We start from the raw sequence: 27,237 nt of genomic DNA on the forward strand, positions 1-27,237 counted from the left end.
TATGGTAAGATTTACTTTTTGAGATCACATGTTTAATTTCACTAAAATGAGACTTGGAATTAGGTTGGGAAGAAAATGCTAGTTTGATGTATAAGCATAAAGTTAGTGATTATATTATTATTATTATATATAAAAAAATTAATATCAAAAGTTACAATTAAATAATGATATATCAGATATATACCTTTTATGTCATTCAAAAAGTCTTTATTTGATCTATATGTATATCGTCATTAGATCCGAAAGTTGCAACGACGTCAATCTACAAGAATAACTAGACTCGTCTTCTTTTCCCAACGTATCCTTTACATAATTAATTACTATAAGTGATAAATTATGAAGTAAGAGAGAGATTGAGAATAGATTTGTAATCTCATCCCTAAGATGTGTTTTTTCTTTATAAACATAAGCAAAGACTATATAATAATAATAATTAGAGAGTTCTTACCATCAAGATAATCCTATATGAAATCTTATTATAATTAGATTTCTTTACTAATCAATAATGATAATCAAAATTCAATCAAATATATAATATATATTATCTAATTAAATATTATCACGTAAAATTAATTTTACGAGTAGTTCATTTGAATAATAGTTCTCCTGTTACCTAAAAAAAAATCTATTATTATTATCTTTTTGGAGTGAAATGAGGGAATTTTCAAAGGCCAATACAAACTTTAAACACCTTCTTCCGTACCCATGCTTTAATTCATTATGATCCCAAAATATTTCCTTAACCTTTTGCTTAAGCAAAACATGAGATCAGTGTGCAACTTTATAGCTCTCCCAGATATGTTCGACAGCTTTAGAGACCCCAAGTCTCGTTTTTAAGTAGCTCACAACTTTGCAACATCACTTTCAGCAACAATGTTCAGCTTCCTTTCTCTTAATACTTCTCTCCAGACATTATTGATAGCAAAGACTACTTTATATTAGAAAGAACAGAAGAGTTATCGAAGAAGCTTAATCGAAAAAACTTTATTGAAAATTTTTTATCGAAGAAGCTTTGAAGCTTGAATACATTAATATGTCCATTTCTTATTTATACAGATTATGAGAAATAATTTTCCTCAATAGAATAGAGGATTTTCCTCGATAAAATAGAGAGTAACATTTCCTCGTATAGTTGAGGAAATCATATCTGCTATCACTTTAAAGGAAATTATTTTTTTTACCTTCACAAAATACGATATTGTAAAAAATAAATACACAAAATAAAATTCCAGTCTCGACTTTTTACAATGAAGTTAAGATCCTTTTTATCTTAGTCAGCCACAATGGGAAGTATGCCATAAAATAGACCCATTTTGGGTGCAAAATCCACAGGCAAACAAATGAACTAAATATTAAATTAGGGACTATATTTAATAGCACGGGAATGTTTTCCCTTAGGCAACAGCTCGGATAGGAGTAACATGAGTTTCTGTAGGCACCAGCTTTGTCTCACAAGTGATCATTAGTCTCGCTGGAATGAGTACGAGCAGATATTAGAAGTAAAGAAAAATTAGATTCAATCGGTATTATTTCATATGAACTGTGTTTACCTTATTGATTTAATTTCTTTTGAACGATATAAATGATTATTTTTGGATTGTAATCGTTGAAGGTCTGTGGCTGGCGTTCTGATCCATCGGATCGGATCAGTTCAGTGTATGTGTTGGCTTTTAGAAAAGTATTGTGGCTTAGTAATTCTTGGATGAAAATTAAATGAATGCATCTTACGTTAAAAGGTGGCTAATTATATATTATACATTGTATTTAGACCCTATTAGTTGAATAAAAGTTGAGGGATGATCAAGACGACAATGTAATATATTAGTTGGAACTGCGATCGAAGAGTAAACATTGGGTTGGGTGATTTGTGGATTTGACGACTACTCGAATTTTACGATATCTCATCACGTAGTTGGAGAGAACTTGACTGTTATCATTAGTATCGTAGTACTTATACTGGATCCTCAAAGTTTAAAAAAATAAATAAATAATCTTATTTATCTTAACATCATAAGCTATATTGATGGAAAACATAACATGTGATCTTACACGTACTTAATTTGGCGAAAGTGAAAAAAAAGATAATTTTAATATCTTTTCTATTTTTTATAATTTTATTGGTAAATGATAATTTTAACATATGTTGCAAACGTAAAGGATATTGAAATTATCTTTTTGCTCATAAATTTTGTATCGATCCAACTGTATATGATGTCACGTGTTACGTTTTTTTTTGTCACTACAACAAATGAGATTATTTGTTTTACGTTTAAAATTATAAGGATTAGAATATAAATTTTTTAAAGTACAAATATCACAATACTAATAAGGTCCGAGTATAAAAAGTAACATCTAATTAGCTCTTTAAAAAAGGTATAATGAAATAAAAAAAGAAGAGATATAGATATGATATTTCTATTCATCACCATTTTATAGTTTATAAAATTATAAACCATATACATAAATATTAATGCATCAGCATGATTTTATTGCGATAACATTAATCAAACTCCAAAAATTTTTGAGACTCGAATTTGATTATTAGTGGCCTAACATAATCATCCTTCTTTACAGGTGCTCAGAGAGAGAGAGAGAGAGAGAGAGAGAGAGAGATGACCCCAATATCGAGGGAAACACCGGCGAGTCTCCGGTAGAGCTATCGGCTACGAAGAGTGCAGAGTTCGTATGGCTATCGAGTAGCCAAAGAAATAATTATAACTGCGCTTTCTCTTTCGGAGAGAGAGAGAGAGAGAGAGAGAGAGAGAGAGAGAGGGAAGGCCCCAATACTGAGGGAAACACCGGCGAGTCTCAGGTGGAGCTATCGGCTACGAAGAGTGCAGAGTTCGTAAAACCTATCGAGCAGCCAAAGAAATCATTATAATTGGGCTTTCTCTTTCCTTCTGCTGGCAAGGATTTTACCTCGAATGGATCACAAGAAGTACTGCGGTGGGAAAAAGCGAACTCCGCTTCCAGGTGAGCCTGAGATTAGAATAAGTCCAGGGAGGTAAACCAGGCTTCCCCCTAAAAAACCGCGTCCTCGCTCGAGTTCTGCTGCACCCGCCGCACAAATTATGACGCGAGGCAAGGCTTGGACTCTTGCTTTCCACCCCTGCTGATTTGTTCCTCGGCCAACAGTGTTTACTGTTCTCTCTCTCTCTCTCTCTCTCTGTCTCTGTCTCTTTCTCGCTCATACGCACGATTATAAGTATGTAGAAGTTGGATCGTGTGTTATTATTATTCGTAGTTGCCAAGGGAGAAATCATCGGTAGTTTTCTGAACAGAAGGAATTTGTATGAATGCTGGGAGGAAGCGGGCATGTATCCATGCGTTAGAAGGCTGGGAAAACCGATCGGACGGGGCAGCAGCAGGTCGACGCGCTGTTGATGGCGCGCGAGGGCAGGGAAGGGGAGAAGGAGAAAGGTTGGTACAAGAGGCTCACATGACGACCAACGCAGTTCCCCATGGGGGGGGCACCGGTGCCGTCCGATCAGGCCGACGCCAGCTGCCCACCGGACGCGTGGCCGGACGTGACGTCTCCGTCAATGATGATGGGACGGCTGTAAATACGGGCGGTCGCTCCCGTTCCCCATCTCCTCGGCCTCTTCCTCTCGCCCACTGTTCCTACCACTGTTGGGTTGCATCAAGGACCGTGCTTCCACGTGCGCACCCTCCCCGTTCTCTCTCTCTCTCTCTCTCTCGTGTTTTCTACCAATTGTTTTGGTTAGAAAGACCATTGATTTTTATTTATTTGAAGCCAAAGGAGACAGGAAAAGGTGGGAGATGACTTGCTCTTCTGTGCTGCTGCTGTTCCTGCTTTGTTCTTCCTGCTCCCCAGCGGCGGTAGTAGTGGCATATGGAAGCTGCGCTTCGCCGTCGCCAGAAGTGGAGGGCTCGCTCGTTATCTCATCTCTTCTCTTCCCAGCTTTAGCAACCTTCTGCTATATTTAGCACCTCTGGGCTTCCTGATTCTTCCTGACTCCTCCATCTCCGGCTTTATCCTTATCTTTCCTTTTGGTAAGTCTGTGCGCCATCTGTTCCTCCGTGCACTTACCTTGTTCTTCTTGTCCTAATCGTGCTGATTCGTCTACTATTAGAAGCAACATCTCAGAGGTGGGATGGAAGATCTGTTCAGCATACATCCGGGAATACTGGGGGGAGGGGAGACGCCGGCAGTAGGGTTGGCGTCCAGCTGCCAGGGGACAAGCGAGGCGTCGGAGGTGACAGGAAGCAGCGGCGGCGGTGGGTCGGATCTGACGGATCTGATCAAAGCTCAGATCGCGAACCACCCTCGCTACCCCTCTCTTCTATCCGCCTACATCGAGTGTCAGAAGGTATTAGTACTCGTATGCACATATATAACAGTAGCGTAAAGATTGGGAAGAATCTAAGAGCTGTTGATGGATTATCACATGTGATGTGTCGGTCCTTCACGCGAAGGTGGGGGCGCCGCCGGAGGTGGCGACGCTTTTGGAAGAGATCGGGAGGGAGAGGTACTCCAGCATGGGCGGTGGCGAGATCGGAGCTGATCCGGAGCTGGATGAGTTCATGGTAACATGGAGGACTCCAACAAGCTGCTACATCATTTCAACTACTGCTCTCTCTCTCTCTCTCTCTCTCTCTCTCTCTCCACGGGTGATTTAGGCTTTGGTTGCAGGAATCATACTGTCATGTATTGGTCCGGTACAAGGAGGAGCTCCTGAAGCCCTTCGACGAGGCTGCTTCGTTCCTCAACGATATCGAGATGCAGCTCACCAAACTATGCAAAGGATCCTCTTCTGCTGCTGCTGCCGCTGCCGCTGCCGCTGTCGCCGCTGCGGCCACCGGCAATTCTCCTTCCGGTAAATGCTAATCATTATTTAAGCCTTGGTGTGAAGATGAAGGGGCCGGTGCGTTGAATTAGAGAGAGAGAGAGAGAGAGCAGGTGGAGTGGTAGGGTTGGGGTAGTGAGCAGTCAAATCGTGTCCATGCAACTGGGGCGCAGCAGTGTCAGAATAGGCAATGGCGTAGGGATCGGTCCAACGTTGTAGGTCTTCTTTCTCCCTGCCTTGGCTTCTTTATCTTCCAGAGTCGTGAACGAGTTGTCCGATCAATCTCCTATTGCGAAAAGAAGAATTGAGATCATGGTACGGCTTTGGATTCCCTTCTCTCCAAGCCAAGAAAAAAAGATGAGAGTTCATCTTAAGATAGTTGACCAAAGATTTTGCAGCTTCCATGGCTGCTCTAATGCTTCTTTTTTATCTCTTTATCATTCTTCATTAGCTCAATATATCAATGTGTAACAGTGTTCATCAAAGATACTGCTTACTATCACTGTTGTAGGACTCATTTCATTTTGCTCAATGTGTCTGCAGCATTCTTTTCTGTATTTTATGTTGTCACTGGGTGTGCCAAAAGCTTGATGCTTGCCCATCCAAGAACAGTTGACCTCGTTAGAGTTGTTCAACATGGCATGTTATTGAATCTTCTGTGGAATCACTTACTAGGGTTTTTCTTAGTTACATTTTGTGGTTGCCTAATCTGTAATAAGAGTTGGGTCTCTTGATTTGATCTTATTATTATCTGTACCGGCATGCGATGTAAACCACCTGTTTTTATTAGACTAAGTGGCATCTTTGATGTTTGCCGAAGGGATAAACAATAAATTAAAGTCTCTCGAAGGTTGACGATATTAAGAACAATCATGAAGAATTTACTGGGAGGTCTTGCGGATTACCATACTGTAGTTGGATGTAAGTTTTAGAACAACATTGGTTGGATTATCATGATGATTACCGGTCGTAATGCATCTTTATCAGACAAACTAGACTTTTGATTTCCATCAAAAGTCTTGTTTTCATAAATTTAGTGTGCGAAAACTACAGCAAATCACTATTTGTTGAAAATTTTTTACTGCATTTTTCTTGGGAAGAGTGGCCGCAATCTTATGGTCATCATGTAAAGATTCTTAAGAATTTCCTAATATGTTGGGTAGATATCACATTATCTATCACTTATCATATGCTATAGAAAGTAAGTTGGGAACTATTTATTTTGTTTTGTTCTGTGAAAGTTATGAGTGATTACATCTCTCTCTCCGCAGTCACAAGAAACAAAATAAGAAAACCCTTTTCCCCTTGCGATTGTATTGGCAATCTTACCGTTCAAACCTACAAATCATTAGTTGGGATCTTTAATAGCAAAAGGTCATCCATATTTGATAGTCGAACAAACTTGTTATTATTCTATGTTGATCTAACCAGAAAAAGTGGAAATTTGGAGTGCATATTTTTTGTAGTCCAAGTGTTTAATTTAGTATGTCTGCATCCACTTTAAACTGAATGACTCTGTAATGATGTGCAGGCAAATGTTAGATTCGACGAGTTTTCACGTAAATGATGTGGAACTGTTTTCCTAATACTTGTACTTTCTTTTACCTCCACATAATGACATCTAATTTTGCCCATGAAATAATATTTTTTCCGTGCTGTTGCCTTGTGCCAGGCATCACCGATCCTTCTTATCATTGGGAAAGTGACACCCTTGCTCACTTCCCCATGCCTCTCGTGCATCAGAGTTCAATGGACTCGTAATCCCTCAAACTTGTCGAACATGATAAAGTACACAAGAATGTAATAACTTATTTAATCACTACGATTTATAAGGTGTCTTTTGCTGTATTGTACAGAACTAGATGAAAACAAAGCTCACTGTTGAAATGGAAATGACACTTGATCTACATCTATAATGCAGAAAATGAAGTCCAATTAAATCAAAATGCCTATGGAAAGAATATATGATTCAATGTGGATCCGGAGCCGAAAATACACTTGCAAGTTTGCTTAATTTGACAGAATTAGAATTTTTATTGAGACAACATCTGAAAGTCTCTTTTCACTATGGCATTTCTAAAATCCGATTTAACTGATGAATATATCTCTTTCATGCATGAGCACACTAACCTTTTTCTAATTTTGTGTCTCTTGATGTATGGATGTCTTTGTCTGTCAAGAATTCCCAGTTTTTCTGTTTAATCTTGAGATGAAAATAGCCATCTGTTCTTATGTTGCATACTTGCTTAATCTGTTCCTAGTTGACAGGTCCTGTATACCATCTTTCCTGGATCTCTTTTTCATGATATCTCTTGGTTTTTCCCCAAAAACAAAGAACAATGTGCTTATATGTTCTTGCAATCATGATTACCTTCTTCTTAAGCCATATTGAGTGTTGAGGCTTCCATATTTTCTTTTTAAGAACATATCCTAATTAGAATCCCAAATGCCTACATTTTGTGATAAAATTGTTTATTTATATCTACATGGTAAAACTTTAAAATACATTTGAAGATTCTAAAATTTGGTTTTCCTTTAATCTTTCATGTGTCTGTCTCAATAGTTTATAAGCTTTTCTCATTTCACCATGTGGAGGGGCAGAGGCCAGAGTGCATGGTTAGGAAGTGCAATGACCTCTGAATCATATCATGCTGAACTTAGGAGACCTCTCAGATTTCAGGGTTATGCCTCTTTGTGGAATTGAGGAGCCGACACATATTTTTAGTTATTTGACAAGCAATTATTTAAACTGTCCAAGCTAGTTTAAGCGAAATATCAATGCCACTTTGTAATTAACTGGATCATATAAATCAAAGAAACATTCGTGTGATTTCCTAGAAAAGAGTCTTTTTTGTGATATGGTGTATGTCAAACTTTCCTGCACCTTTGATGCATTCCTTTGCTCAATTAGCATCTGTTATTCTTGTTTATTATTGTCAAGCATGCTGCTCTTGAGGTTCATGCTTTAGAATTATTTTCTATTATTGAGTTTTATTTCCTTTTCAGAATAATCCTACGATCTATAGCTTCCCTCGTGGGAAGAAAAATAGATCCCATTGAGCAATTGTGTTTATAGTGATGCTAATGTTGACATATCCACCTTGTCCTAAGCTTGCATTGAGAGTACATCTTACCATGACTGATAAATTGTCTATGACTTAATAGTTGTTGAGGATTATAATAATTGATTGCTCTTCTCTTTTGTTAGTACAAAAGGCTGCAGAAAGCAATTATAAACAGTCACTTTTGTTGTGGTTTCATGAACCTTTTCTGTGTTTACTCAGTCTAATATCTAGTATCGGGTGAACTTCTCCATGATGGATACACATTTTATGGAGCATAGATGCGTAATATGTATCAACCATTAAATCTACATCTTTAAAATTCATCATCTTATTTAACCCAAGCATTTATCATATTAACATAACATACTTTTTCTTGCTGTTCTAAATTTATTAGTTATTTAAATATTTTGTTCTGCATTTTGTCAATCATGGTGATCTGATATGCTCTCACTGCAATCTTAAAACAGTTTAAATTAGGGGAAATTATGATCCAATCATGGCCTTGGTTAAGGGTGCTCATGTCTTAGTACTGTTATAGCATGTTTTAATACTTGCGATTTTTGTGTTAGACATGCTTTCGTTAGTGTTTGTGGAATATTTAGCCTTACGAGTATTGGCTTACATTTTGGAATTGTTCAATGGATAAACAAGAAGGATCTTATCCTATTCGCCTATTAGTGATGTGATGGATATCAAACTGTCTAAAACTTTGACGCATGCATTTGCTTCATTGTTTCTTGCTAATTTTTGTCTGAATGTGCTGCTCTTGAGGATCAAACATCAGGTTCGTTTAGAAAATGTGGTCGAGTGAAATAGGAACTAGAATTGGAGATTGTTAGGAATTGGTTGTGTCCAAACAATTCCTCTAGCTCATGCGGACCACATATGATTTCTTTCTTCTTGTGATGCGCACACCATGATATGGTTGAGTTCTCAATGGTTCTTGTGATAACTTTGGTTCTCTTTAATTTTTTTCTTGTTGTTTGATGGCTAGTGCCAATTAGAAATTCTCTGGTGTGCATTCTTGGCTTAGAGCTATTGCATGAATTAATTAATGTCAGATCTTAACCGATTATTGGCTTTTCTATTTGAGCATTTTATTTCCTTAAGTCGTTTAATATATTAGAATTTTCTCACTGGTGATCATGCATTTACTGGTCATTTATTTATTCAACTGTGACCAGCATCTATATTGGACTTGTGTTGTATGTATGTGTCAAATACATGTATCTGACCAGTTGTGAGATGTGTCATTGTAGTTTGATATTTTGTTATGTGTTCACTATGGTCATATTTATAACATGATTTGACACTCATGGGTATATTTCTCAGAGGAAATGATTGGATCCTCTGAAGAACTATGTTGTGGAGATCTGGAAACATCCGAAGGCCAGGAATGCGGTTCACGCCTGGCCGACCAAGAATTGAAGGAGATGCTGCTGAAGAAGTATAGTGGCTATCTGAGCAATCTGCGCAAGGAATTCTTGAAGAAGAGGAAGAAGGGAAAGCTACCGAAGGATGCACGTTTGATGTTATTAGACTGGTGGAACACTCACTACAGATGGCCGTATCCAACTGTAATCTCTAACTGAGTTCTTCGTCCCATAAAGTTCTTGTTCAGCTTCTTCGTTACTAGCTCGGGGTGACAGTCATTTTATGGTAGATTATCATGTAATGAGGCTTAACTTATTGGGAATGGTATGTGCAGGAAGAGGAGAAGGCAAAGCTAGCAGAGAAGACAGGCCTTGACCAGAAGCAAATCAACAACTGGTTCATCAACCAAAGAAAAAGACACTGGAAGCCGTCCGATGACATGCGATACGCGCTGATGGAGGGGGTGAGTGGTGGATCCAGTGGGACCATGTTGTACTTTGACAGGGGTGCAATTGGTCCTTGAGCAATTGGATCCAGTTCACAAGCTTGTTTTGGGCCACTTGCTGCTGCTCATGATTCCTATGTGAAGGATGTTGCATAGAATTGCTAGCTATGCATTTATCATAGAGTGGATAATGGCTTAACTGGTAAAAGGCTATATCTGCCTTCTTTTTGGTTGTATTGTGATGTGTGTTCTGGTTATCCCTGCTAATTAATGTACTCATCTGTTTATTGGCCTCAAATAGTGTTGTTGAGGCCTGCTAAGTTTGGACTACTTGAATGTTCAAATCTAGAAATTATGAAGAGCTTGTAGACAGGGTTTCCTGTATCACTGTATATATATCATGTGGCTATCAGGTGGACTTTAAACTCAGCAAAGAGTTGCATTGTTCATGTGGCATCAAACAACATTGTGGGGGACATTAAGACCTTAAAAGGAAGTTGAGTTTTGTGAAAATAAATCCAAATTCCTTTCTACTGCCTCTGTGAATATTATATTTTGATCTGATGATTAAATTCTCTAGACCTAGAAAAAAAAAAGACATAGTTGTCATCAGATTAAGCATGGTGGGAACAGTTCACAAACTGATGCACTTCAGCCATGTTTCTGGAGAAAGGAAACAAGGAAAAGAAAGGCTTCAGCCAGCTGGCACCATGGATACCATCACTAATAATGTCAGACATTTACTTCATTCATCATGCAAACTGATTGCCTGTTCAAACAGATCAAGCATGGTGGGAACAGATCACAAACTGATGCACTTCAGCCATGTTTCTGTAGAAAGGAAACAGGGAAAAAAAAGGCTTCAGCCACCATATCTTTGCTGTCACCAGCTTTAACAATTCAAGTTCAATAGCAATAAGAAATTCTATGCACCATGGATCCCATGACTAATAATGTCAGGCATTTACTTCATTCATCATGCAAACTGATTGCCTGTTCAAACAGATCAAGCATGGTGGGAACAGATCACAAACTGATGCACTTCAGCCATGTTTCTGTAGAAAGGAAACAGGGAAAAGAAAGGCTTCAGCCACCATATCTTTGCTGTCACCAGCTTTAACAATTTAAGTTCAATAGCAATAAGAAACTCTATGCACCATGGATCCCATGACTAATAATGTCAGGCATTTACTTCATTCATCATGCAAACTGATTGCCTGTTCAAACAGATCAAGCATGGTGGGAACAGATCACAAACTGATGCACTTCAGCCATGTTTCTGTAGAAAGGAAACAGGGAAAAAGAAAGGCTTCAGCCACCATATCTTTGCTGTCACCAGCTTTAACAATTTAAGTTCAATAGCAATAAGAAACTCTATGCACCATGGATCCCATGACTAATAATGTCAGACATTTACTTCATTCATCATGCAAACTGATTGCCTGTTCAAACAGAAGGAACAGATCAAGCATGGTGGGAACAGATCACAAACTGATGCACTTCAGCCATGTTTCTGCAGAAAGGAAACAAGGAAAAGATAGGCTTCAGCCACCATATAATTGCTGTCACCAGCTACAACAATTTAAGTTCAATAGCAATAAGAAACTCTATGCACCATGGATCCCATGACTAATAATGTCAGACATTTACTTCATTGCCTGCTCAAACAGGAGGGAGGCAAATAGTAATGATAGATGGAATATGAGGAAAAGTTATTATACACGACTCCAATAACTAGAATCTAACTTAACTGATTGTTTCAGAAGAGTCGCCAGTCCTCAGAAGCTTCAGGGTTTTGCTCACTAGGGTTTTCATAGTCGACATTTTCTCTTGAGTTATATGCATCTTCGGAACCAGAGCTAGTTTCTTCTTCTGGTTGAACAAAATGGAGCAAGTAGTCAATTCCATTTACAATATCATACACCATCAGGCCCATCCTTCCTCCCACCCAGCTACCAAGATGGCTGCCCATAAGATAACCAAATCTTCCCAGTCTCTGCTCTCCATGGTAGCCTCCTGCATAGGTCCCAAATAAGGTGCCAGCCCCTCTGAGGAAGCCCTCTGTCATAGTTCCCCCAAAGTACAAGGCTTCAAAAAAATCCCACCCCGACGATAAGATTGGACCTAAAATGCGCTTGGCCTTCCTAGAAGCCTCCTTTGCAGCTTTTGCTCCAGTTTTCTGGGCCTGCTTTGCGGCCACACTGGCGCTGAGACCTTCTGTCAATGCCTCAGTTAGAGCAATCTCGGTTGCTAGTTGCCTTGCTCTTTCCACATGTGCATTTCTGATATTGTATACATAGAGCTTCACCCCCTCTTTGACCACACAGGCAAGACTTCCAGATCCCATGTCAAAGCAATTTAAAAATGTAAACTTCCCACTTTTGGATGAAGCTTCCTCTCCAACAAATTCCCTGAATTTTTCAGCTGCAAGAGAAACAGAGTGATAGAGAGTAATGTCTGTAAATCATGTGCCCACAAATGAAACAAGAAATAGATGTTGCATTAAAAATGATTTGGTTGGTTCCGAAGAAATGGATGTAAATAAATAGGGATAAGAAATATATGTTGAAGATTAAATTTAGTAAGATCGTTTTACTGTCATGACAAGGTGGTCAACTGGCACAACATGTAAATAACAAGCATTATCTAATGTGTCCCATGATTACTAAAACCCAAATTATTAATAGCAGGCTAATCTACTCAGATATAAAATCCAATCATTTCTCATCTTCTGAGGATTTGGATGTCCAAGTTCCCTACTCAAGTTCCTAATCTTGTCAAGGACAGTACAAAATTCTTATCTAGGTATCCATCACTTATCAAGGCTAGCCCAGAATCTTCCATATTCCAACATCAGGATTGACCCGAATAAATTCCCATCTCGATGCACATGATAATTGTCATTTTGTTGTGGTCCATGCAAAAGATCTCACATGGATTATGTGATCCACTTGGCATTCACAAATGTTTTGATGCCATTTGTCACAACCAAGTAACCAACTGGAATAACTTGAGCTACATGGACCTCAAATAACATGCCCAAAAATTCTTAAGCAGGAGTTATCAGCAGTAGGCAAATCGAAACCCAGTAAAGAATCTAGCATCACTCTTCAGAACCTTTTCCATATAGCTAGTGGTTCTTTTGCTGGCGTAGTAACTCTTAGGTACCCATGTAAAAAAAAAACATATCGTTGTGTCATCAGCTGGTTTGTGTTCAATGTTTCTTGAACATAACTGAAATGTGTTCCTCACCACATTTCTTCTTATTAGAAGATAAATGGAGTATAAAGGTGATTACACCATCATGTAAGCTTTTAATGATCAGGATTGCACCACAAATTGTAGAAGATCTCAGGCAGGATCAGTTTGTGAATAATTGTGAATCAATATACTTCTCTATTTTTTTTTAGAAGTGATTCATTTAAGAAATCATGAATTCAATGGGAAATAAAGTTAGTTCTAAATTGGATGAATGAAGAATAAACACCATTCTAAAAAATAGAAAGAAAATAAATTAAAAGCATGTTTACTTCTACCAGGAAACCCACTATGCACCTCCCTTTAGTGCACTGCAACATGCTCAAGAAATGAATATCAGAGTTACTTTATCCAATGGTTTCCTAAATGAGTCAATACGATATTTATTTTTCCAAAAAAAAAGAAACACCTAAAATTTGAAGTCTAAATTAACTTCAAAATTATTAAATAACCAAACATTAATGATCTTTATTCGGAAATGTTATAACTGAACTAAAAATTTGTTATAATTACTGACTCAAAAAACATGGAAAATTTTAACAAGGCTGCTTGTTATGATCCTACGGAATCCTGATTTGGAGAGAAGATCCAGATTTTTAAGCACCACTTTGATCCTGATCATTGAATCGTAAAATGCAGGCAACATTGTGCATGACCAAGCAAAGTATTTGATCGAGCCTCCTGTATGCGCTCTTTACTTTTTCTCAGGTAAGTGCAACTCTAGCTCCACTGCTGATAAGGCTCACGTTATATCACTTTATTCTCGTAAATACTTGATTTCGTGTAAATACTACACCCATAAGTACAGTTACCATTTAATACTACTTCATAAAGTGTCCCTAATTTGCTTGGTTAGTTTGATTCTTTCCCATCTTAAAAGAGTGGGATTTTTCAATAAGAAGCTCAGTAGAACTATTATTGCGGACTGATGCAAGTCACTAAAAGAGTAGGCATTCCATTTTCTTATGTTGATCTTTGTATGGTCACCATTACAGAACTAAACTTTCACATTGACAAATTTCTCTCAAGGTTGAAACAAGCAAGTAAAGTGCTAATCAAATAGAAGAGAATGAGACTAGTAAAAGATGACATAGCAAAGTTGATCAAATCAATATCACTCTCTTAAAAGTTTCTGATGAAGGTAGTGAAGAACATATCGGATTGGGATTATATTCATCAGGGATTCCAGTTCCACAAAATTTCGTTTTGACCCTCTACATCTGTATTCACACAAATCTGTCAAACAGAGATTGCACAAATCCTTAAACCTTAGTGATTGGTCACACAGAACCTTGATCCTTAGTGATCTACTGAGTAGAGCATGGTGTGAAAGTAGTGCAGTGTGTTAAAAGAGAATAAAATCCATTTTCTTTGGAGGACTATACTCACTCTTTGAAGTGTTTCTTCAGGTAGTATCGAACTCCAGAATAACACACCTCCTTTCCACAACCCAGACTTAAGGCTATATCACAAATGTGGTGGGAAAAACACCAGTACCCACAAGGTGTGCCATATTCTCACAATCTGATATAAAGAAGACCACGAAAATTTCTCCTCAACATGCTTCTGGTTCAAGAGGCGAGTCAACTAATTGATGCAACAGTCAATGACACAAGGACTAATCACATGATTAAGCTCTACAACATAACTACTCAACATAAATTCTTTCAAAACGAAGAATAAACCATTCCCAAGTATCATCAACATCTTTATCATTGTACCTAAATTGATCAAATGCTAATCCATGCGTCTTACCAAACCCACAGCCTTTCATTTCTAGAGTCTCCTTAAATTTGACATATCAAACTAGAAGCAATACTAAAACTCTTATCATGTTACTTCAAACAATGAGAGCATAAGGAACTACTAATAGCGGCTTTTGAGCATAAAATTAAAAGCAAGAATTGAAGTTCAAGCATTAGATTTAATTCTTTTTCCTCATAGTCCTGAATAGACTGATTACTTATTCATGCAAGGAGTGCTGAATTAATAGGCAAAATAAGTTGCCTAGCCAGGGTGTGAGAAGAAGCTGAGGAAGGTTGGAGTAGAGAATAGAGAAGAAATATACCACTGTTCTGTCTTATGACTACCTCCTAAACCATAAACAAGGAAGATACTGAAGATTGAACAGGAAGTAGCATTTACTGTATTAAGGTTAGGTACAATAGTCAACTATGAATCATAATGGTTCACATGAGAAGTCATATGAATGCAGTTTCAAAGGACACTTAATTAACCAAAACTGGAATGAACCTCACCTATACCCTGTAATGGTCTAGGTTAATAACACATGATATATTTCTAAAAAAATCATCAGAAGAGAAAGCGGAGGGAGAATGTGATTGGATCAATTATGGTGGTTTTGGTTAATTAATACTAGTACTTTTAGCTGAAACTAGTAATGTCAGCTGAAAATGATCGAGACAGGCTTCTATAAGTCATTCCCATCAATCAGAGGCAAGATCATTACAAACTCACTCAAACTACGTTATTTTACTGGTGGCCTAATATATATAGTTCCCAAATCATAGCACATCCTATTTAATGATGATGGATAATTAGAAAGTCCAACACAATAATTATGCAGACACTTATTCACTCATTTAGATGAATCATGATGAAGTATATCCCTGCCAAAGGCCATCACACCATATTTAAGTGTAGTAAAAGGAAAATTTCACTGCAGTGATCAATGTGACATGAAAACCCAAGTGCACACTCAGATAAAATCTACTAAATCTCAGCAAAACTGGGGCTGGTACTCCTTGGTTATTTGGAGTCTGACTTGTGTTTTGATGAAATCCCGAAGGTTGACATGAGTCTTAAAATACACTAACCCAACCTTTCCTTTGTGTATCCTCTTTCAAGACTCAATCCCTAATCCTAATACACTTCAACGACACACATTTTCCTTTCATATAGGGGAGGAATGGATTTATATTCAAGTGGAGAGGGAGGCACAAATCTTAGTGGATTCTAATGCTGAAGTAATTAGGAACAATTTTATACAAAATTTGTGTTTTTTTACAAGAAGCCAATATCACACAGTAGTAATTTAGTTTATGTAATCCAAATAGTTAGATGAATGAATGACAAAAGAAAATGAAACTTTAAAAAAAAAAAAGCAATATAAAAAAATAAATTGCAAGATCTACACAGAGAAACTGCCAATATAGAGTAATACAGAAGGATTGCCCTCATCCTGTGAGCAGTTACAGTCTGCTCTGCTACATCAGCGAATCCTTATTTGGCTTGAGGTAGAAACGGCAAGAAGTTGCTATCACTATCAAACAAACTCTCATACCTATAAATTTTGCCTAGGGTCCAAGGTTGTAGTCTCATCTAATTGCTACCTTAAGCTTAGCCTACTTACCTGTCTAACTCAAATATCAGAAGGGACCCCATTAAACGTAACTCTGATATCTTGTTGGTGGTGTTCATGTTAAAAGTCCTTGACCTTGGAGGTTCAGCGTCTCTCTCTCTCTCTCTACATATATATTTCTCTTAGTGGTGATTTCATACCTCCAATAGTGCCAACCCTCTGATTGACCCTACTCTCTCCCTCTTTCTCTCTCTCTCTCTCTCACGCTCGCTCCTTTTCTGACCTCCTTCTGTCTTTGATGGTGCACTGAAAGATGGGGATGGGGATCCCCGTACCAATACAGTGTGAGGGTGAGGATAGGTATAAACTGGAGATTACCTATAAACTGGAGATTAAGGGGATGGGCAAGATCAAGTATGATCAAGCCAACCCCTGATCTGGATCAATGTTACTCCTATTAAACGGAGCACAACATTCAGCAAAAACATCTTTTTGTAGGCAATATCTCCGTAGTCAACCAGATAGATTAGCTTCTAGTAAACAAACAATTACATATGACAATATGGCACATCTTATTGTACTGCTGAATTCATTAATGAAAGAAGAACATACGCTGCATTTTACACTGCATATCATCCCATCCAACTGATCATTGATTCTATTAGACACTCTCCACGACCAAATCATTGCATGAACAATAGAAAAGCTTTATGTTAACCCTATACGGTTATGAACTCTTTGCTCCGCTATAATGCACCTCATTTATCCGAGTACTGAGTGCATCGATGTTTCCGAGCCCTAAAACATAACAATCATTAGTTACTAAGCCCATATCCTCCATTCACTTGTCCACCATGCCATAATCAGAGTCAAAGACGTCGATTCCCCAAACCCACGCATTTCTAAACCCCATAGAAAGAGATCAGCATCACAGCCGCAACCATGTCGAAGCCCAACTCCGACCAAATGAAAGACGCTCATCACACAAAAGAGGCATAAATTAAGGGACGATTCCAGAGGAGAAACGCGAAGTAGAGAGGTCGAACCAAGGCGAACCTGTCATGCTGAGGGTTATCAGACCGGCGATGAAGAGCAGGAGTTGAACCCGGCGCTTCTGGAAGTCCATCATCCGCACCTGAAACCCTAACCACCACCCTCACCTCTCAGACTTCTCAGCGATTCGGAGCTCGAGGCGGTGACTGTGAGTGGGAGAAGACGACTTCCCGAGTGTCTCCGTCTAATTTTGGGCGTCCAGATTCCAAACGCAACCAAAAGCGTCGACGACCGCGTCGAGGGTAACAGAGCCAAGGAGGAACACGTCGGTCTGCTCCGGTACCATAGACGAGCGACCAAACATCAAATGCGCCCCTCCCATTGGGCCACCTTTCAACGCCGAGGCCCATGATGTCGTAGGATCACATACGACACGTGTCAGCAACAAAAAGCCCCATGCTTTCTTTTCGTGCTCACTTAATAGTTACCCGTCTACTTACCTGGTTGTGATTGGAGGATGCGTGAACCCACATGCACGTCTCTCCTGATCGTTATATATATACATATATATATATATATATATATATATATATATATATATATATATATATATATATATATATATATATATATATATATGTGTGTGTGTATATATATATATACATAATGGGTAATTTTTGTTTGGTCATCAATTTTATATAATGGAAATTACAACTCAAATTAAATTATCCTATTTTTAATTAAAAAATAAACAATATTTATCCCCCTTTAAAAAGTTGTATAATAATCTTGAATAGAATATATTTTAGTGAGATTTAACTTCATCATCCATTAGTAGGATTTTTCTAAAGTGAGAAATTAAAGTCTTACTTTGATGCTTCAATTTTAATTTAGTAGTGAAGAACATGCTCCATATATTCTAATGATTATCTCAAATCGTCAATATCATCATCAGCACATAATAGCTCCAAAAAAATGTTGAAATTAAAAAACTATATTTATTTACTAATAAATACTTTTGTATATATAAATAAAGTTGTTGAAGAAAACATTTATAAATAATAAAAATGTAAAATAATTAACTGATAGGGGTTGATGTGCAAAAGTCACTTCATCTTATATCTCTACACAGTAATGGGACAAGGCGGCGTCCGTGAGGACGATGGAGAGCAGAAGAAGCAGCGGCGACATGGGGAGAATAGCCTCGTGGGTGAAGAGCCACCGTCCGATGTACGATCGCGCGACCCAGCACCCCTTCGTCGTCGGCATCTCCGATGGCTCCGTCGACCTCTCCGCCTTCAAGCGATGGCTCGTAAGAAATCGATCCAAACTCTTCCTTTTGTTGTGTTAGGTATCATCTTAAATCTTTTTTATCAGACAAAAAGGGATATTTCGATGTTCTCGCACACTTTTGCGGGTAATTGTCTTATTTAAAAGCTTTTAGCTAAATTTTTCTTGCTAGCTAGGAGGGTGAATATTTGACTGTGACAATGTCTAGATTTTTTGGTTATCAGCATGAAGTGCAACTCCAGTTTTGATGTCCAAACTCAAGTTTTTTTATTTACTACCGATACGTACGTTTGATGAGAGAAAGGTACCATTTTTCATCAATTCTTCAGTCCAGTCTTGCCAAATACAACTATTAGTTTCACCACTATATTATTTATTAGTGTTCATCATATGGTTTGTTCATTCTTTTGATTGCTCTCTTTTCAGAGGAAGCTTTTGATTTCTCGAAATTTGCACATTCATGAATCAGAGCAGTGGCATATAGTAGTTATCTGCATCGACACGATAATAGTGGATTTGGGTTTAAATATATTTGCTTCTTCCTCCATCTAGATAACATATAAGATAACTAGCTTTATGGCATGCTGGCTATTCTTGAAATGATGGTTCGTTGTACAAATGTCTTTGGTTGAATTACGGAGATTTTCTTTGCAAAGAGTCATCTTTTTTCTTCATCACAGAGTCATCTTTTTTTCTTCTGTAAAATATTTGAACAGCAACAGGCTCCATGGCTTTTGAAGGGATAACTTGGCAACACTCTATGGTTTAAATGTTGTGCTAAACAAGCTGAATTTTTTAGCACACAAGTCCATCGAAACTATCCTTCTAGCATCTGACGTTAGATGACCTCTGTCAAAAGGAAAAAAAAAGTGATTTAGTGTTTGTATGAGAATTAAGAAAGTAAAAAATCAGCTTGACATTTTCTTTTCGTCGCTGCTTTAAAGAGAATTATGACAATGTTTATCTGTGGCAACCTTTATGTACTGGATCACGCAGCAATAACCATGTCAACTGTTGTGCCAAAAATGTTAGAGTTAGTGCATTTTTTGTTATTTCTGCTCTAATAAGTCACCAACATCCACATATTAATACATTATAGCACTTGATTTGTTATACAGTATAGCACTTTGATTTGTTATACTACATCTTTTTCCTCAAATCATCCGCATCTTCTCCTCTTCTTTTGCTTGGTTGCTCACTTCATTCTTGTTCTATATTCCCATTGCTTAATGCCTATGATGTCATTGTGCAGTGGCAGAGTGAATTCCATGGCAAGTTCTGTTGTTTCATAGCGAGTAAGTTGAAGGGTTGTGTTGGATACAGAATCTTCTTAAATGTTGTTATCTTCCTTTCTGCAGGAAGCAAGTGTGGTCTTTGGGTGTTTTCAACTCATTTATTATCATGCTTTAAGAGGATAAAAGACATCTGAGTTAGACATGTTTAATGGGCTTCCAGAACTATCTCTTCACTCTCCTAGAAATGTGGAAGAAATACCAAAGAACATACTGCAATTACCACTTATCATCAGCCATTATGCCTCAATAATACAGATACTTATTTTTAATTGTCCTGTGTATTATGTATTAACCATACTGCTGATTTGTGTTATTTTTGACTTGCTTCTTGGCACAAGAACACTGTGACACTGAATCATACATGTAGAAATCAGTAGTCATTCTAAAAGGTACAAAGGGTTGATCAGTTGATTATACCCCTGTATCAGCAGTAAAAGCTCAGGATATCCAAATATCATACTTGCTCAGGATTTCTATATTCGCATATCAGCAATTAGTTACAAGGATACCCAATATATTTAATTCTCTAGTGAGCAGCTGATCATTCACATAGAGGACTGTAACCTTCCTCAGCTCTTTATATGTTCATGGTGCAATTCTTTTTTCTTCAAATTTCTGATTAGTTAACGTTTTCTATATAATCATGTTATCAATCCTTTTATAAAAATGAGCAGGCACAGGATTATATATTTGTGAAAGAATTTGTCCCCTTTCTAGCAAGTGTTCTGCTAAAGGCTTGGAAGCACTCGGATGATGAATCAGACATGGAAATACTCTTAGGTGGTATGGCATCTTTAAGTGATGAGCTAGCTTGGTTTCGAAAAGAAGCTTCCAAGTGGGACGTTAAACTAGTTGGTATTGTTCCGCAAAAGGCTAATCTGGAGTATTGCAGGTAACTTTTCCTGGCTCTAACCAAAGTTTAAAATCTCAGTTTAATATTGATTTTGATTCCTTGTTGGGCCGATATGATACCAGGCGATCACTGTCCTATACCATCTAATATCACCAATAATAATAATAAAATAATGAAGACCAATTGATTTAGAGCTATGTGGTCCACTGTTGGTCCTCGATTGGACTGGTGAAAATTGGTCAGGTGCATATGGGTATATGAAACCATAGGTCTACCTTAGGAGCATATTTTCAAACATATTGCCTTTTCTCCCATAGAATCATCGTCAAGATCCGGAGAACATAATTGCAAATAATTATTCGTCGAAGAACTAGGAACATTTTTCAATCTGTGTTCTTTGAGATATCAGACAAAACTCTTCTTCTTGAGATTAAAGTGGGAATCCCAGATAGTTGCAACTTGCAAGCATAGCAGATAAAGCTAAATACTTTTAATGTCAATGACAGGTTTCTACAAAGTTTGATGCTTCCAGAGGTCGATTATGCTGTAGCCATCACTGCTTTTTGGGCCATTGAAACTGTCTACCAGGAGAGCTTCTCTCTCTGCCTTGATAGCAGTTCAAAGACTCCAGAAGAACTTATGGAGACCTGCCAGAGATGGGGCAGTGCTAATTTTGGGCACTATTGCCGCTCGCTACAAAAGATTGCAGACAGGTGCTTGGAGAAGGCTTCTAGTGATATTATACGAAAGGCTGAAGAAGCTTTTGTTTGTGTTCTTGAGCATGAATTCAACTTTTGGAACATGAGTTGTGGTGAATGAGGGCAATGTTATTAGGATTGTGTAATACTTTGATATATGGAACACAAATCTTCAAGTAGATTTTTAGATGATTTTATGTGACAATGGTCAAATTGGTGAGACATGTCTGCCAGTAAACCAAGACAGTTCAGTTATGTGTCCTATCAGAAGTTTCAGCCAATGTAACAAGGTGAACTAAACTATGATGTATTTGTTCTTACATATGCCTTATCACTGATTGATTTTGGCAAGAGCTGCAAAGTTGTCTAGAGTTGATTGTCCTCTCGCAAGTCTTGAAGAAGCCCACTATCAAATTAAATTCTTTACACAAGGTTGGAGTATCCAGGTGGGAGAAAGAATTCCCCAAGAACAGGTAAAAGAATTTTCTTTCAGCCAATCCAGCATTGCATCCTTAAGAAGAGATACGATGCTATATTTGTAACCTGGTACAGCAATGCCACCACTCTGTATGGTGTGGGATTCATCAACCAAATGAAAGATGCCACCAAAAAAACAATTTGCATAAAAGATTAATACCAAATATACACTTTGTTATTTATTTACATTGAATCCCAAATTTATTGTGATCATTAATTATCAAATGATGAAAGATGCCAACTTGTTTTATGATATCATGTTTTAGATGTTACTCACTAAGGAGTTGTTTCAAAGTTATATATAAAAAAAAAGAGTGTCTATAAAAACTATGCATGCAATGGGTGAGGAAATAATATGTTATTAGAAAAAAAGATGAATCATCCAAGAATATAATTTTAAATACCATAGATAATGTTTGGAGTTTTTTCCTATGCAGGATAGAAGAAGGGCTTTAAATTCTACTAATATTAAAATGATTCATCATAAAATACAGAGAAAAGTTATGCTTAAGCTATTTCCCTCTTTGCATACAGGCAATTGTTGACAAAAAATTGATTTCTCAACAATAAAGTTTCTGAAATTGCAATCTATTTTTTAATATTAAAATATTATACAATGAAACAATTGAAAAGGAGAGTTAAACATGTACAAGCATGCTTTCACTTTCCTCTTTAAATAAATATAAATTTTTTTTAATAAAACATCTTAATTATTAAAATTTTCATAAAACACTTTTGATTGAATGAAAAGATCATTTATCCATATCTCTTCGGGCCAATGTCGTCTCCTGTAATATACTATTGACTATTCTTTGTGTTACTTTTACTATCGCTCATGTGTCCTCTTTGGACCTAGAAACATTGTGGGCTAGCTCGTATGTAGAGAGAGGTGGTCGACATGACTAACCTACCCACAGAGGTATAGATCAAGGAAGAGGAGAAGGGTAGCCAGCAAGACTAACTTGCACGAGGAGCTGCCCAATGGGGTCAACTCACACGGAGGAAAGCAAATGTAGGAATCAACTCACCGAAGGCACATACGATTTTTGAATAGTGGTTCCCAAATTTGTTTGCACATAATTAAAAACTAGATAATAATATTATATATTATAATTGATGAGATAGTAAGCATTAAGAAGGCAGATGAGTAGGTTGGTGATGTAAATAAAATTATTCCATTTCTTTCCTTAGAGACTAAGGAAAGAATCTTGTTTTGATCATTCCAACTTGGGATTTATTTACTAACCCTCCATTACTAACAAAAGAAATATTATCCTAAAGGAATATTCCCACCTACACATTGGATCTAACGAAAGGTTACAGTCAAAGCCAACTAATGTTTCTGATTTTCACTTTCCGAGTTCTTTTACATGTCTCTCCTTTCGAGTTTGGAAATGGCATCTTTCATCCTTTAATATATTATTCAATAAATATATTTAAATGTTACTTCGTTTGGTGTCCTAATAAACCCAAATCATTTTCATCGATTATTTTATTTTTTTTAATTTTAATATTTATATGAGTGTGTAATATGATTATTATCTTTGGAAGACTCAGACATATGAGTCCAATTAGCACTTATGGATGTATTATCTTAATTTTTAAAGATCGAAATAGCTTATCGAATATACACTAAATATTATTTTATCAAATAAGTATTTAGAGACTATACAAAATAGTCTTTATCAAAGTCTGTCATATCGAATCATACTGTCCGGTACCGACGGTACGTACCGGTCCAACAGGCTATCGATACATAGACCGTTCGTTACCGGACGGACTATGCTACAGTGTATACTGTAACGATGCTACAGGCTGGTGTACCGTTCAGTAGACCTTAATATATCGCTCGGTACGTCGGTACCGTATTGTACTGAGTTAACTTTGAAACACCGATACGGTACGATATTGTTTGGTCTCTATACATATCTAATTTATTGAACTTATACTAAATTTCTGATTTTTTTTAATGACTTGTCATTCAAGAGCTCGTAAAGAAGAAAATAAGAAATGAGAAATGAGAAATATTTATTTTATATTCTTGAACTAAAGAGAAAATATGAGTTATATATAAATAAATTTTTTATCCTCAAGTGAAATTCTCAGTCAAATTTTTTTATCTATAATAACACTTAGAAATGATGGATTTAACAATGAAAATTATTTAGTTGGAATATTAAAACTATTATATCTTTTAGACTTGTATTGACGTTGAATTTAAGAAAATATGAACTCATTTATTACTTGTTATAGCACGAGGGCTCTTACATTTTTTTATATATTCTCATTCATTTGATTTTTTTTTGACCTTCCGTAATATTAGGATCTACTATATTATACTCAACAAAATCAAATAAATAAATAAATAAATAAATAAATAAATAAATATAAATATATATATATATATATATAAGTTCTGAGTTTGTGTGAGGATGTTTATGTAATTTTACCGATACTTTTTAGGAACCTGTAGGGAAGCTTCCCTTCCGGGCGATACATAGTTGGCAAGTTGAACACGCTTCCTTGACAGCTCTGTTCGTCCAACCATGGCGTTCCAGCGCACGAAACCACCGCATCGAGCCGGGCCAGCTGAAGTCATCGCCCACGTTTGAGGGCACCGAAGTAGACGATGACGTCGTCCCAAAATGGCCCGGCTTCCTCTATAAATAGACAAGCCGATGGCTTCTTTTCCCTTCTTTCATTCGTTTGGTTGCTGTGTGGGTGGATTAGGTTTTGGCTTCCGTTCCAGATAAGTGTTCTTTGTCTCCTTTCTTTTCTCTGTTTCCTTTCCTTTTCTTAAGGGTTAGTTCCTTTCTTTGGTTTCTGTGGCTTCTGGTTTATCCTTGGCTGGGATCCTTCTTAGGATACACATCCGGGTTTAAAATCTTATCTTTCGGGGTTGATTTTGGCTTTTGGGTTGTTGTCTTTTAGCCCCGATCCTCAGAATCCGATCTTTGGAATCGACCCTTCCGTTTAGAGAGCTTGCGCTTCTCAAAATCTGTTATTTGGAGGCCAATCTTTTCTTGAAAGATCTGTTATTTCGGTGTTGGTCTTTGTTCTTGCAAGTAATTAGAGGGGGCTGATGATCTTGATGTTTTCGTCTCTAATTCTGTTGAAAACCAGTTTCTACCCTTTATGAATCTTGCTACTCTCAGCGTCTGCTTCCTCCACTCCTTCTCCGTGGTCCTCCTCTACTGGTTCTATGTGATCTCATGAACTAAGTCTCTTTGCGTGATCCAGTCATTTCATTTCATTTTTTTCCGTTCAAACCAATTTCTATTAGCTTAGAATCAGAGAACCACCCCTGCTAAAGAGTATGTCTTCCATTCCGGTCCGCCGCGCTTCGAGTTCTGAAGGAGACTCGCAGCCGACGTCCGATGAGAGGAAGAGAAAGAGGATGATTTCGAACAGGGAGTCCGCAAGAAGGTCTAGGATGAGGAAGCAGCAGCATCTCGATGATCTGATAAACCAAGCCGAGCAGCTCAAGAACCAAAACAGCCAGATCGACGTGCAGATCAATCTGGCGACACAGCAGTACGTCAAGGTGGAATCTGAGAACGCTATTCTAAGGGCTCAGCTGAGTGAATTGACAGAGAGACTGCACTCGATCAACTCTGTTCTCCGTTTCATTGAGGAGGTCAGTGGAATGGCCATGGACATACCGGAGATACCAGATCCTCTCCTGAAGCCATTGCAGCTTCCCCGTGCGGCACAACCAATCATGGCCAATGCTGACATGTTGCAATTCTGAAATGTCATTGTTGTGTAAGGTCTATCTAGCATGTGTCTCCATTGATTGGGCTATTAGTTCCTTGTTTTGCTGCTTATGCTTTCATCTTGTTGAGTCGCAGTAAATTAGCTTTTTCTTTGGTTCGAGTCAGTAAGTGATGTATGGTTGTGTGCTTATTGTAATTTTACCTTTCAGCAAATGTTGCTTTGGCTGCTTATAAGATTTTCTCTGATTATAACATTTGCATGTGATTTTTGTTATTGTTGATTGGCGTAGATCTTGAAATGAGAACAAAATGATTCTTTCAATGGTCTTTAGTATCTCTGGCTTTAGTTTTTTGTTATAGTTGTTGTCATCTCTTCAAGGTTTTTACTATGTCATTTGCAAACATTCATTGGATGTCCATGATTTTTAGGAACACCTATCGGATAATGACCGCGTCGGCACTGCTTGAATTCAGTTCAGAGCAAATAATCTGTGCTTTCAATTCTAAATCTTATATATGGATGTCACTGTGTTAACTGAACAAAGTGGTCATGAATTTGGTTCTTAAAAAAAACGGCAGATCGTTTATTATTACATTTGGAACTGTAGAAGTGAGAAACTTCTTCCTAATTAGCTCTATGAGACAGATTGTCAGAACAATTATTCTAAGTCATCGGTAAACTCTAAATGCTCTGTTCGCAGATGCATGCACATGTTTTCATATCTTTTAGTTGAAGTTAATCAAGCTCACTGTTTCAGGATGCTTTCCTTGTTGGCTCTTTGCAATTATCAAACTTTCCTTTGGTTTTGAAGTACTCTTTATTAGTGAGCACAGTAGGATGCTTTTTCATATGTTTACTAATAATCTCTCTAGGATAAGTAGGAACTTGTGAATCTTGGTTGTCTGAAAACCGAGGCGATAATGCACTCTCTTATACTGTCAAAATTTGTACATTGCTGTTGTTTCTGAAATACTAATGGATATTCTCTTTGCCAACCTGACCTAAACTATTCTCTATCAACTAATGGCTGACATAACACAATCATCCTTGTCATTATTTAAATTTTGCTGTATCTGAAACCCATACTCAAAGCTGAATCAGCTAATGATCTAACTATACTTGGGAAAAACTCACAGAGGCTACTTTGAGACAATGTGACTTCAATGGCCTACTAAAATACATGTATATTGATGGTAATCAAAAGGCCTCTGTTCTCTACTTGTTGCTACTGCAGAAGCTTTACCTGGAAGATGTTTGCTTTATTTGAAACCAACGTTCTCCATTCTTGGTTGATGCTTGCTCTGTGCAGGAAGGATGCTACTTGTGCTTGTTTCTGCCTCTGGTTTTCCATCTTGAGTTCCGTAACAAACAATTTGTGCTCTACTATATCTGGTCTTAATCTCCATCCACACAGATGTAGCTTGAAAACTCTGAAACATATTTTTGATGCCTCATGGTGTTTCTGAATGTTAATATATGCTTTGTTAAGTCTCCATGAGCAATCATTATTGAGGGTCGGTGATGGTGATTGCATGACTTTGTAAATTGTTTCCTAGCCCAGGTTATGTGATTCTTCAATTAATTATGTTCTTTGCATGCTACAGGCATGGCCAAATCTGTAGTTGAAAGGCTATTTCAACTT

The 27,237-nt window shown here is 37.4% G+C and overlaps 4 protein-coding genes across 6 annotated transcripts; 3 read left to right on the forward strand and 1 right to left on the reverse strand.

Moving 5' to 3' along the window:
• The first annotated feature begins 4,115 nt into the window (after window positions 1-4,115).
• LOC103970443 (homeobox protein knotted-1-like 1) lies at window positions 4,116-10,088 on the forward strand. Its single transcript, XM_009384221.3, has 5 exons — window positions 4,116-4,331; window positions 4,438-4,548; window positions 4,655-4,838; window positions 9,206-9,450; window positions 9,582-10,088. Exons 1-5 carry the CDS (start codon window positions 4,116-4,118, stop codon window positions 9,768-9,770), a joined length of 945 nt encoding a protein of 314 aa, XP_009382496.2. The 3' UTR covers window positions 9,771-10,088.
• A 772-nt stretch (window positions 10,089-10,860) lies between these two features.
• LOC135581856 (uncharacterized) lies at window positions 10,861-17,557 on the reverse strand. 3 transcript variants are annotated; one of them, XR_010481070.1, is made up of 4 exons: window positions 17,329-17,557; window positions 11,444-12,116; window positions 11,075-11,205; window positions 10,861-10,971 (listed from the first exon to the last, which is right to left on the reverse strand). XR_010481070.1 is itself a non-coding variant. In XM_065089236.1 (3 exons), exons 1-2 carry the CDS (start codon window positions 17,399-17,401, stop codon window positions 11,452-11,454), a joined length of 738 nt encoding a protein of 245 aa, XP_064945308.1. In that variant the 5' UTR covers window positions 17,402-17,557; the 3' UTR covers window positions 10,861-11,205; window positions 11,444-11,451. The 3 variants fall into 3 exon arrangements, 2 of the variants coding, with proteins under 2 accessions (XP_064945308.1, XP_064945307.1); XM_065089236.1 differs by having other exon boundaries at window positions 10,861-11,205; XM_065089235.1 differs by lacking the exons at window positions 10,861-10,971; window positions 11,075-11,205 and having other exon boundaries at window positions 11,216-12,116; window positions 17,329-17,556.
• An 854-nt stretch (window positions 17,558-18,411) lies between these two features.
• LOC135596939 (probable bifunctional TENA-E protein) lies at window positions 18,412-21,752 on the forward strand. The gene is made up of 3 exons (XM_065089237.1): window positions 18,412-18,577; window positions 20,525-20,742; window positions 21,210-21,752. The coding sequence occupies exons 1-3, from the start codon at window positions 18,428-18,430 to the stop codon at window positions 21,520-21,522; spliced, it is 681 nt and encodes a 226-aa protein (XP_064945309.1). The 5' UTR covers window positions 18,412-18,427; the 3' UTR covers window positions 21,523-21,752.
• A 3,442-nt stretch (window positions 21,753-25,194) lies between these two features.
• LOC135596388 (bZIP transcription factor 53-like) lies at window positions 25,195-25,629 on the forward strand. The gene has a single exon (XM_065088446.1). It carries the CDS (start codon window positions 25,195-25,197, stop codon window positions 25,627-25,629), a length of 435 nt encoding a protein of 144 aa, XP_064944518.1.
• Window positions 25,630-27,237: the final 1,608 nt, after the last annotated feature.

Source organism: Musa acuminata, chromosome BXJ1-11, assembly GCF_036884655.1.
Source record: "Musa acuminata AAA Group cultivar baxijiao chromosome BXJ1-11, Cavendish_Baxijiao_AAA, whole genome shotgun sequence".
Taxonomy (NCBI): domain Eukaryota; kingdom Viridiplantae; phylum Streptophyta; class Magnoliopsida; order Zingiberales; family Musaceae; genus Musa; species Musa acuminata.

Bases quoted from the DNA above. Each gene is read 5' to 3' on its own strand.
- LOC103970443 (XM_009384221.3), top strand. From the start codon at position 4,116: ATGGAAGATCTGTTCAGCATACATCCGGGAATACTGGGGGGAGGGGAG. The intron at 4,332-4,437 runs GTATTAGTACTC...CTTCACGCGAAG, and splicing joins CCTACATCGAGTGTCAGAAG to GTGGGGGCGCCGCCGGAGGT. The intron at 4,839-9,205 runs GTAAATGCTAAT...TATATTTCTCAG, and splicing joins CACCGGCAATTCTCCTTCCG to AGGAAATGATTGGATCCTCT.
- LOC135581856 (XM_065089236.1), bottom strand. From the start codon at position 17,401: ATGATGGACTTCCAGAAGCGCCGGGTTCAACTCCTGCTCTTCATCGCC. The intron at 12,117-17,328 runs GTTCGCCTTGGT...TTTCTCTTGCAG, and splicing joins GATAACCCTCAGCATGACAG to CTGAAAAATTCAGGGAATTT.
- LOC135596939 (XM_065089237.1), top strand. From the start codon at position 18,428: ATGGAGAGCAGAAGAAGCAGCGGCGACATGGGGAGAATAGCCTCGTGG. The intron at 18,578-20,524 runs GTAAGAAATCGA...AAAAATGAGCAG, and splicing joins CCGCCTTCAAGCGATGGCTC to GCACAGGATTATATATTTGT. The intron at 20,743-21,209 runs GTAACTTTTCCT...TGTCAATGACAG, and splicing joins GCTAATCTGGAGTATTGCAG to GTTTCTACAAAGTTTGATGC.
- LOC135596388 (XM_065088446.1), top strand. From the start codon at position 25,195: ATGTCTTCCATTCCGGTCCGCCGCGCTTCGAGTTCTGAAGGAGACTCG.